This window comes from Lactuca serriola, chromosome 1, assembly GCF_051521515.1.
Source record: "Lactuca serriola cultivar US96UC23 chromosome 1, Lser_US96UC23_V15, whole genome shotgun sequence".
In the NCBI taxonomy this organism is placed as follows: Eukaryota; Viridiplantae; Streptophyta; class Magnoliopsida; order Asterales; family Asteraceae; genus Lactuca; species Lactuca serriola.
Window position 1 is genome coordinate 42,516,387 of NC_136408.1, and position 11,796 is coordinate 42,528,182.

The 11,796-nt window shown below is 32.4% G+C and overlaps 2 protein-coding genes and 1 non-coding gene across 3 annotated transcripts; all 3 read left to right on the forward strand.

Moving 5' to 3' along the window:
* The first annotated feature begins 949 nt into the window (after positions 1-949).
* On the forward strand, positions 950-2,445 carry LOC145085831 (uncharacterized). Its single transcript, XM_079023548.1, has 4 exons — positions 950-1,079; positions 1,195-1,250; positions 1,886-1,927; positions 2,006-2,445. Exons 1-4 carry the CDS (start codon positions 1,064-1,066, stop codon positions 2,081-2,083), a joined length of 192 nt encoding a protein of 63 aa, XP_078879674.1. The 5' UTR covers positions 950-1,063; the 3' UTR covers positions 2,084-2,445.
* A 3,361-nt stretch (positions 2,446-5,806) lies between these two features.
* LOC145085847 (mitochondrial arginine transporter BAC2-like) lies at positions 5,807-8,296 on the forward strand. Its single transcript, XM_079023549.1, has 2 exons — positions 5,807-6,392; positions 7,355-8,296. The coding sequence occupies exons 1-2, from the start codon at positions 6,156-6,158 to the stop codon at positions 8,015-8,017; spliced, it is 900 nt and encodes a 299-aa protein (XP_078879675.1). The 5' UTR covers positions 5,807-6,155; the 3' UTR covers positions 8,018-8,296.
* A 153-nt stretch (positions 8,297-8,449) lies between these two features.
* TRNAS-CGA (transfer RNA serine (anticodon CGA)) lies at positions 8,450-8,531 on the forward strand. Its single transcript has one exon. It is a non-coding gene; the product is annotated as a tRNA-Ser (tRNA).
* The last annotated feature ends 3,265 nt before the right edge of the window (positions 8,532-11,796 follow it).

An 11,796-nucleotide genomic window follows, 5' to 3' on the forward strand; every position in this document is an offset into this window, starting at 1 on the left:
AAAAACATGCGTGGAATAAAATCTCTCTCTCTCTCTCTCTCTCTCTCTCTCTCTCTCTCTTTCTCTGCTTCGACAGTGCATGTAGCCTATCGGAAGATAGTGTGAACCACTTAAATCTTTGTGTTTTGTGTGCTTTGATTTTGATTTTCGTTTCTATTTTTTCTTGTATTTCTTAGATTTGTTTTATTTATCATTTCTTAACCTAAAATTAGGCACAAAAGTATTATTGCAATGTACATCGACTATTGGAAAATCTTGATATTCATATATGGAATTAGAGTGATGTTTTGAGAGAATGAGAGGGTGAGTAATAAGGTAGTGATCGAGAAGGGTGGGTGAGTAATTGAACCCTAATTGTTGTTCTTCTTAAATGAGGGGTGAAAAGAAGGTAATTCCATGTAATAGTCATGTAAGTAATTTGTTTTATTTATCGTTTCTTAACCTAACATTAGACACAAAAGACCTAACATTAGACACAAAAGTACCATTGCAATGTACATCGACTATTGGAAGATCTTGATTTTCATCCATGGAATTAGAGTGATGTTTTGAGAGAACGGGAAAGTGAGTAATAAGACCTTAATTGTTGTTCATCTTAAATGAGGGCTGAAAAGGGTAATGTCATGTAATAGTCATGTAAGTAATTTGATTTTTCTTAAAATCCTGTAAAACACAAAATGATTGGCTTAACCCGCATCAATCGGTAATAAGGATTAAATTTACACACTAAAATAAGTTTAAGAGATAAATGTGGACTATTGGGTAAGTGTGCGAAATTTTAAAACCAAAAAACAAACCCTAGTTAAAATATATTTGTATTAATAATTTTAAAACGAAAAAACAAACCACAGGCCAAATCTGTCAAGTTCCTCTTATTTTTAAAATGTTTTTTATTTTTTTATTTTTTTTATTCAGACTATTGGGGTAAGTGTGCGAAATCGTACCTGTCTCGACTATAAATATGGTCGAGGGGTTTTCGAACGCATCAGAAGTTAGCGTTCAGGTTAGGTTATTTCATTTCCCATTCTGCGTGTTTCTTTAGAGCATCAAACCCTAAACGATCATGTCGTCCAAGCAAGGTACTCCTTAGTTTACCCTCTTCGTAATCTTAGTTTTCGCAAGCCAGGATGATTCGATCTGCCAGTTTCTTGCAATAACTGCAACCTCTAATTCAAAACTTGTTGTTTTGGGCAGGAGGAAAAGCAAAGCCATTGAAGCAACCCAAGTCTGAGAAGAAAGAATACGACGAGGTATTTTTTACCAACTTTATTGATTGATTCTTCCGTCCCTATATTTGTTTTGTAGTTCTGTATCGTAAGTTGATTCCAGTTGTTGATGATTGATGTTTTTACTTGTGATAGACAATTGTTGATTTGATAAATTGCTAGATCGTAGTTCAACTTTATGGTCTTCCTCTTCTCTCTATACTGTTTTTTTGGGTGAATTCTTTTATCTATCTTTTTTTTCCTAATAGACATGCTCAATTGTACTGAACTCCTTGCAGAAGCCTTTTTCTTAAAGTTTTACCTTTCTTTTTCTTGTTCATTTACCATAGATCTTCATTATTAGACTATTAGCTGATATTGATGTTCAGCTGACTTGATTTTCTTGCAACATATAACTCAAAGTTAAAGCTGTGAACGTCAATATAATATTTTGCTGTAATTGGTTCATTATCTGGATAGGAGACCAGAAGCTATATACTTTAAATCCAATATATTGATTTAAAAACATGGGACTCAAAAAGCACCTTTACTCTCTAATGCCACAATACAACCCTTCCTCTCTAATGCCACAATCACTCGTCTGTGCAAAATACATGAATGCACTCCTAATTCTCATCATTCAAGCTAGCCCTAAAAAAATTGTACGTTTTGGGTTGCAGGTAGATAAGGCCAACATTCAAAAGAAGAAGGACGAGGAAAAGGTGAGATTATTATGTATTCTATATGTTTTATTTGAAGTGTTGAAAAGTAGGTTGCTAAACTTTTAATGTGCACTCTAGGCACTTAAGGAGCTTAGAGCCAAAGCTCAGAAGGGAGCACTGGGAGGTACTGGTCTGAAGAAAAGTGGGAAGAAATGAGCTGAAGTTGCTGCATATACTACTACTATTACTACTATGTTGTGATTTGTGAATCCTGCTTCTAATATCTTAGCTGAATGTGTTTGGTAAATTCAGTATAAACCTTTGCAGTTTGCTTGTAATAATCATGGTGATATTTGGTCTAGATGTTGTTTAGGCTGTATGTTGACTCTGTCATAATCTGGAACGGGTTATGTTTTGTTTTTGGTTATGAGTTCTAAATTTTTAAAAAAGGCAGGCTTTTGGGTGAAGGTTAAAAAGTTAAGTTCTTTTAAAACTCAATCCCATGGTTAAACCTAACTGGAATTGTGTTGTCTTCATGTGTAAATCATGAGAACATCATTTCCAGGTGTTAGAATGTCCATCTAAAGTGTTTATTGTATGCTGTAGTCACAATGAGGAAAACATCATGTTTTTGGTGTTAGAACAAGAATTATGTATCTAAAGTGTTTATTATATATTTTTTGGTCATAATAATCAGTTTTGAGTGCTTATTAGTAAAAAAAAATGACTGAATTCTATTACTTTGGTGAAAATAAATCAGATTTGGAAAATTGTATAAAAACGTATAGAGAAAGCTCGATATTGAAATGAATGTAAAATCACCAAATAACATACAACATTAGTTAACTATTTGATTTAATTTTATTTCTTCAAGTACTAATATTTTGAAACCACACGTCCAAAGTTACAATTACTCAGGGAATATGATTTATTAAGGTCGTTAAATTTTTGGTTTTTTAACATATGGATAACTATTTTTTTTGATACATCTAAATAACAAACTTGTTAGAAGTCTTTATTATGATCTAGTGTAGCAAGTTACACGAATGGTCCCTGTGGTTTTGGGGAATTTGTGTTTGGTCTATAATTTATTTTTTTAACTCGGATGGTCTCTACTGTTTATTTTTGTCGATTATCAGCGCCTTGGTACTTTCTTACCTAAAAGACTATTATGTCCTTATTAATTTATTTTTTAAATTAATTTTCTTATTTATGTATTTATTTTTTATATATGTAAAAAAAAATTAACAGACCCCATATATTTGTATCTCCTCACCATCTCATCTCTCATTCTCCTCAACTTCTATTTCTTTTTCATCTTTAGTGATATCGATGTCTTCACCATCCATTTTTTTTCTAGCCCTTTAACTCCGTCGAATCAACACCACAACCCACTAAAGATGAAGAGACAGTGGGCTATGGTGTTTGTTCACCAGAGTTGAAGGACCAAAAAAAGAATGATGGTGAAGACGTCGATGTCATTAAATATGGAAAAGAAATAGAAGTTGAGGATAATGAGAGATGAGATGATGACCGTTGGGACCCATATTAAAATTCTCAAATGTGGTTTCAGGTTTATAGTGAGGAGATGTGAGTCTATTAATTTTTTTAAATATATAAATAATAAATAAATAAATAAGAAAATTAATTAAAAAAATAAATCAATAAGGGCACAATAGTCATTTTAGGTAAAACAATGACCAAACGCACAACAAAAATAAACAGTAAGGGCCATCTGAATTAAATAAAACAAGTTAGGGACCAAACACATAAATTCCCCCAAACCACAGGACCAGTCGTGTAATTTACTCTTATTTTTTGTTTTGTTCATATTTGGGTAACCATTTTTTCTGTACACATCTAGGTAACGAACTTTTTGAAAGTGTTCACATATGACCATTATGACCTGCTGAAGCCGGATGTAACCTGCTACAACAAGTCATAATGGTCATATATGAACACTTCCAACAAGTTTGTTACCTGGATGTGTACAAAAATATTTACCTAGATGTGAACAAAACGAAAAGTTAATTACCTTAATAAGTCATATTCTCAATTACTAATTTACTAATAACATTTATTGTATTTGAAAATAAGATAAATGTTACAAAAGACATTTAGGTGTTTTTTTTTTCTTTTTCAAATGACCTTTTATGCCTATGCCACACAAACAATGTGCAAACATTTCTACTTGCAGACCGTTTGTTTTTTAGAAAACCACAAACCAAAAAATGTCTGCATACGAGCCATTTTTTTGGAGCAGACATGGTCCAACGACTTCTCACATCTTCCAGGCTTAAAAAAACATGCTTAGATTGAGTAAAAAACAAGCCATTTTTTTGGAGTCCAACCACTTTTCACATCTTCTAGGCTTAAAAAAACATGCTTAGGTTGAGTAAAAAACACACAACGTTTAATTATAAAGTTATCACTTTTTAGTGTGGTTTATTCAAAAGTTCAAATAATTTTATTAAAGACACAATATTTTAAGTATTTTTTTAATTAGACCCAAAAAAAAGTTATAATCGTTATTCCTTGCTATGTTATAAACTTAGAAAAACATGTTTTACGAATGTTTTTGTATCAAATTTTACAAGAATTTCTTTTTATATTTTTTCTAATATTTTATAGAAAATGTTTTTTTACAAAGAAGCATTATTACATGATTCATGTTTCATAATCTTATAAGGAAATATGGTTTGAATGGTGAGTTCTTTATTCAGTATTGTAAAAATATAATTATTTAAATTTTAGTGTTAAAAAATTCTAATAAGTTTAAAAAAAATAGTTTATTTAAATTTCATTCTATTTTAGCAACATGCAAACTTTAAAAACAATCAATATTTTCTTGCAGACTACAGACGTTTGACCTATCTCTTCTTCTGTAGATATCTGTAGATATGATCCGCAAACTGTAGATCTTTTACCTTTTAAATAACAAATAATACCTTATTTTTTCCCAAAAGCAAATACTGGGAAAATCATTTCTTGAGCAAGAGCTCGTTTTCAGCTAAAAGTCACTCTTGGAGTATATAAAATACAATTCTCATAATTATATGTACCTACTATATTAATTTTTCTCATAATTAAATAAGAATTAAACTAATAAAAAAAACACAGGCCAACATAATTCAATATAATGTGTGTCAACCCACATTAAAGTTTATTCATTACAACTCAAACATATTATAGTTTTTTATATATTAGCTAAGGCCATCAAATATACCTATACTAAAAGTCTTGTGGTTACGAGCTAGAGAAGTACAACGGATGTTCTCATTATCCTGAGGATGACGTTGTGCTTACATGACACCACAACCATTGGTTGTTGTGGTTTGCACTATGAGATGCCACATTGTGCACTTCTCTTTATCTTTTTCTTACGTCTCACTCATTTCTTCTCTTTGTGTAAACGTTAGGAGTACACCAAAGTTGGTGTGGTGCTTCCCTCTTGCTTATCCGAAAGAAAACCCACATTGCCACGACAAATGCTCGTGCCATGTATACAGTGGTAGATCAAGAAAAAAACATTACTTGGTCTATCTTATATGCAAAACTAAACAAAATTTTGAAAGCAGAAAAAATCTGAAATTTTGAGATTTTTTGGAGAGTTTTTAATGTTAAAAATAGTACAAAAATAGGTTTCAGCAAAAGTGGATGCCAAAAGGAATAATCTCAACAAGAAGATTTTCTTTTAAGGATCATTTTAATAAAATGGGGTTAGAATCCACAAGTGGGGGTCATATTAGACACTAGATCCGCCACTGCATGTATACCTCATGAACTAATAAGTTTCGCCTCTTATTAGACACTAGATTCACTTCAACTCAAAATTATTTGAACTCGTTACAGAACTAATCGAATTTACAAGTTACAACCTAATCCAAAACCTTATGCTATGACCCAAGTTTGCAACCATTTTGACTTATTTTTATTTCCTTTTTACCCTATGTTTATTACAAGCCACTTCTTAGTGTATGGGCAGGCTTTTCTTTCGGAATCCCCCACATCTAGAAACACCCACTTTCTTAGCTTCTCTCTCTTTATTTCATAACATAAAGCAAACAATTTGTGCCCATAATTCAATTTCCAATATATTTCTTACATTTTTCATATAAAAAAGTTCCTAAATGCTCGGAAAACCACACCAAGCTATATAGTTGAGCCGGGCAAACCCGAATGGAGGTTTATTGATTACATACATCGTTGACATGTTTTGTGTTGTATAATCGAGCCTGATTTCTTGAATGTATGTGTATATATATGGTACCTATAGAAGATTCATTAGATGGATTTTTGGCCGGAGTTTCTTGCAAGCAGTTGGGGCAAAGAGTTTCTGGCCGGTGGATTTGGGGGAATCGCCGGAATTATCGCCGGATACCCTCTTGACACCGTTAGAGTCAGACAACAAAACTGTCAAGAGGTGGGTTCTGCGTTTAGCATCCTCAAAAATATTGCAGCTAAAGAAGGCCCACTTGCCCTTTTTAGAGGCATGGGTGCGCCTCTTGCCACTGTTACCTTTCAGGTTTTGTATTTCCATTTCCATTTCCATTTCCCCCATTTTCATATTTCATGAGCTATTTCATATGTAGTCTGGTAAATACCATGCAACAATGTTTGTTTGTTTGTTTATTTCTTTCAATTCTAGCAACAAAAATGGGGTTTTAAACGAAATATACAACCACGTTTCGTTGTAGTACCAACCAAGATATGCAACTTTGTAATTTGGAACCCGTTACCTGATGAAATTACATCGATTAAATATTATATATATTTACCATTTACGTGGATTACGTAATCATGTGTTAACCTATTTAAAGTAGAACGTTATTGCATATGTTGTATAAAAAGCAACTTTGTTGCATAAATTTAAGAAAGTACAATATTGTTTCATAAATATACATCTAACCCTTTCAATAAAAGATTCGGAAACAACCGCTACTTTGTTCTTGCAAAATCTCAAACACGTGAACAAGTTGAAAATTCATATGTGGATTCACCATCTTTACTAACTTCATGCTTTTGGGGAGTTCTAATTAAAGGGTGCTTAAATGTGTGTCTAAACTCTAAAGTGAGTTATAATTAGTTTCAAGTGTTTGATAAAAGTGATTAAGATTCACAAATTTTGCCAAAAGCATCAAGTTTGAATAACATATACGAAGTAATGTTAGATTATCTACTTATTCTTAGATCGAATAAGCTAATTGATCTTTCAACTTACAACAATCACTTTGAACACACAATGAAACATTCGTGACCTTATTGATACAAATATTTTAGATTCATAACGAAAGTGGATTAGTACCTTTTTGGGTGAACTTTCTTTTTGCAAATTTTAATCCCATTTACATTAAATTAGTTCCAATTTAGTTTTAATGTATTGTACTTTCATGTACTGTATGACACATAACAAATGCAACCTAACCGATCATACTTGTCATATCTGACGACTTTAAAATTTTCGAATAACGAATATTTAAAATGCAGAATGCAGTGGTCTTTCAAAGCAATGCCACCCTGTCGCGAGCATTGGACTCCTATAGATCCCCCACAGTACCTCCTTCGTATGGAAGTGTTGCACTAGGAGGCACTGGAGCTGGTGCCATACAAAGCTTCGTGGTAACTCCTATTGAACTAGTAAAAATCCGACTACAACTACACGAACAATCAGAAAGTGGTCCACTAAGCGTCGCTAAAAACATCATGAGAACCGAAGGCTGGAAAGGTCTATTCCGAGGGTTAACCATCACGATCATAAGAGACTCACCTTCATACGGTGTCTATTTTTGGTCATACGAATACGCGAGAGAGAAATTCCACCCGGGCTGCCGGAAAAGTAGTCAAGAGAGCTTCAAAACAATGATTTTCGCCGGAGGTCTCGCCGGAGTTGCTAGTTGGCTATGTTGTTATCCTGTAGATGTGGTTAAAACTAGACTTCAAGCTCAAACACCAAGTTCTCCGGTGAAGTATGACGGAATTGTTGATTGTTTTCGGAAGAGTGTTAGAAAAGATGGTATGGGTGTGTTGATTCGTGGATTTGGAAGTACGGTATGTCGAGCTTTTATTGTGAACGGGGCTATTTTCACGGCTTATGAATCGGCTTTGCGAGTCTTGAATAATACCGATGATAACATTAAAGCGGTTTTTTAGAAATACACGGAAACCCGCATTCGAATGATGGAAATTTGACAACTGAAATCGAAATCCTGGAGCATAAGAAGCTCTAGTCATCAGGAGGATTAGTCGTTGTTCATTGCAAGTTAGTGTGTAACATATGTATATATAAATAACAAATGTAAAGAAATGTTAACTTGAGATAATTGTGGTAAGGTCATAGTTATACCCAATTTATGATTGATCCAAGAATTTTACTATATGTTCTTATCAATGGATTGAAGTCAAGATTCGGGAGATAGATGATGGCCCCCATATATCACAATTTTGATTTTTTCAGCTTTTCATTATTTTATATAAAATCTAACCAATAAAGTGAAACAAACTTACTATTAGTTTCATTATCTTATACATTTGTTAAAATAGATTGTATTTATTACAGATGACGTTTACAAATAAACCAAATTGGTCAATATGTCCGAGTGGTTAAGGAGACAGACTCGAAATCTGTTGGGCTTTGCCTGCGCAGGTTCGAATCCTGCTGTTGACGTTTTTATTTTATTCTTTAACTGAATAGCTGGTTTCTGAACTAAAACTCGTACACCTTATGCTTTTACTGTGGACCCAACCACGTACCAATTTAAAGTTGTTTTTGATTGTCCTAAGACTAATACCATCGGAACCCTTTTTGGTGGGGTTTTTATAACAAAAATAAATAACTTATTATTTATTTACAACATATGAACTTTCAAATTTGCTTTTTATATTGTGGCAGTTATAATTTGTTGAAAACATATAAAACCCACACAATAATTAAAAGAAATATTGATAAAAGTTTGTTAATTAACAAGATCATTGTAAAAACTTTGGCTTGAAAAATGTTCTCCAATAACTTTTTCAATCTTCAAAAGCTTTTTGGTTTAAAAAACTTTTGATATGCAAGATTTCTCTTTTGGGTAATCTTTTTAGAGGTATGAAATGTTAAGAATTACTCACCATTCAAATTGGTCGTCAACTTGTAATCAAAGAATTTGTTAGAACATTGGACGAGGCTCTTCATAGAAATCATTACAAGCAGAAAATTACGGAAAAGTAGCAACATCTCAATTGATTTGCAAAAGACTAAGAAAATCATTAAATAAATTTGCTAATTTCCCTACCTAAGCGTTTGAGTGGAAATAAAAATTTGTGTTTACCGAACATTTACCAATAGAGAGAGATGGAGGCTCTTATGTGCGGACCGCGTGACCTCTTATGTGTGGACCGCGTGACCTAGCCCCTTTGTGCGAACACATAAAAGCGCCTAAGGCCCACTCACATATGTAAAATAGTTTTTGATCAATTTTTAGCCTTAGACGAGACTACACGTGTTGGGATGTTAGACCTACAAATAAAATGGGAAATAAAAAACATAGGCTATTGCACAAAAGTGTAGTACAAGGCCAACAGAGTCGACCCTCAAGGACAATGCTAGTGGTATATGTCTCTTTGCGGAAGATACATGTATCCAAACATAAATAAAATGGGTTTTTGTTTAACAACTAAAAACAGGAAAAAAATAACATAATTTTTTTTTAAAGGAGTTCATAGGTAAAAGTGATTTAGTTATGACTCTTCTAATTATGCAGAGTAATCTGGAAGTTGTATCAAGTCTCGCTCTATCTAAATTGGTACTGAAAGATACTAGCAAGGTCTAATATATTTTATTTACCAAGTTTTCTAATCAAAACAAGCTCTTTAAATTAAAATTACTATTTCTAACCTAATCTAAACAAGCTTTTGGAATTAAGATTAAAGATTGCATTAAGTTTATGTTAAATATTCATTCCTCCTCATAAGCTCAGGAGTGTGAAAACATGCAATTCTCAGTTTACATCGATATTAAATCCGACCACAAGACCAATTTGATGTTTGTTACTATTTATTAATTAGTAAAACAATTACAAATTTTACTGATTTGAATAACTAGATTTGCTTAACTCTAATTCAAACAACCAACATGAATCAAATCAAAATCAAACATTTGGTTGAATCAAATTTGAAATTGCTACATAAAATACGAATTAACACCAAATTCAAGATTACTTTCATAAAAAGTTGAAGTCTTTGCAAAACTGAACTCTATAATTTTTAGCCATACATGACTAGAAACAAATCAAAGTATGAAATCGAAATCAAAGTAAGAACCTTAACTTACAAAGTCGAAATCATAGGGTTTATCGTAGTTTCTTACACTCGAAAAATGCCTCAGAATCATCTCTAGGTCACCAAAATCGAACGTTTAAAATACAAGGGCGGTTCGTCCTAGTTATAGGAACAAGAACATAACAAAAGTAAGATATTAACAAAAGTAAGATATCTAGTAAGTTACACGGTCTATTTTATTTTACATGGTCCATGTTTTATCAAAAATGCATTCACAAAGTCTTTTAATGATGTACGTTGCCTTAATGAGAAAATTATCAAACAAAATGGATGATGTTATTTTACACGGTCCTTATAATTGGTCTTTAACCAACTTTTGAAAGTTTGTTGCCCCAATGTGTAAAATGCATTCACAACTCATGTTTCTTTAATCTTCGTGATTTTTGCTTTCAAATCCCATCTAATGTCCAACTTCCTATCAACATGATCTAGCTTCAATCTTGCTACAAGCCTCCATGAGTCCTCCATGCTTACTTCCAATCTAATGGCTCTTTAAATCAAATCAAATAGTGAGTGGTTCGAGGCATTCCATGAAATACACGAGTTGTCGATTGCAAAAGTTTATGCATAAAATACCATGAAAAATGGATAAACAAGCATGCAAAAAGGATGCATAATGTGCATCCAATAACACGTCCCATTTGGGAGCTTTTGCATGTGTGTGTGTTCTTGGTGTTCAAGTGTGTATAATTGCAATTCAAGGATGATCCAAGATCAAATCATGTGGTTTTTTCCATCTAATTCAATAATTATATGTAATAATAATTAATTACCTTAGTTTTTAATGAATTTAATTTGTATATGTTGTATAATTAGCATGTTGCAAGTTTAGTTTAATATCTAGGCTTATGAATTTGAAAAGGAAGTTGGATAAATGGAAGTAAACTTGAATCATGGAATTAATTTGAATATTTTTTTGATTAAAAATAACTTTCTACAAGACAAACTTAGTTGTGAAGCACTTTAGCACCATTTTAGAACAACAAACTCATACACTCCATATATACTCATAAACTACTCTTTTTTTCTTGAACGATACTTGAACCTTCAACCTATGGTTGAATGTATCTTTCACTAGATACTATACTATACTATACTACTGGTAAGCTATAAACCCTTTGGTGCCTTAGCCCTTAAAATGTGCGATTACAACATTGAAAAGTAATATTAAAGGGACATGAACTAGATTAGTGTTAAGTTATTAGCATAGAATGGTAGTGTTGGAAGAAATGTACGAAATTTGTCAAGAAGTAACTTCATGGTTGAATTCTAAACACATGTTAATGTTTCAAAAAGGGGAAAATGTTATGATAGTGAATTGGTTCTGTGCCTAAGTTGCTAATTTTACCAAATGTTTAAGTTATGATTCATACATATATGTAGTTAAACTTATGAAATATTTGGAACTAAATGAAAAACAAGTTGAAGCTTGGAGATTTAGGTTAACATGACTTTAACCTCCTAAGATAAGTACTTGGTGACCTTTTCTCCAACATGGAAATATATCAAATTGTTTACAAGTTAGATTAAATATAATATTGAGATGCAATGTATAACTGTGGTCATGGTGGGTTTCAATCGAGAAGGTATCCATTTAGGGTGGGAGAGAG

Excerpts from the sequence above, each read along its gene's own strand:
- LOC145085831 (XM_079023548.1), top strand. Across the intron at positions 1,251-1,885 it reads AGAAGAAAGAATACGACGAG|GTAGATAAGGCCAACATTCA; the intron begins GTATTTTTTACC and ends TTTGGGTTGCAG. Across the intron at positions 1,928-2,005 it reads AGAAGAAGGACGAGGAAAAG|GCACTTAAGGAGCTTAGAGC; the intron begins GTGAGATTATTA and ends TGTGCACTCTAG.
- LOC145085847 (XM_079023549.1), top strand. The coding sequence starts at position 6,156 with ATGGATTTTTGGCCGGAGTTTCTTGCAAGCAGTTGGGGCAAAGAGTTT. Across the intron at positions 6,393-7,354 it reads TTGCCACTGTTACCTTTCAG|AATGCAGTGGTCTTTCAAAG; the intron begins GTTTTGTATTTC and ends TTTAAAATGCAG.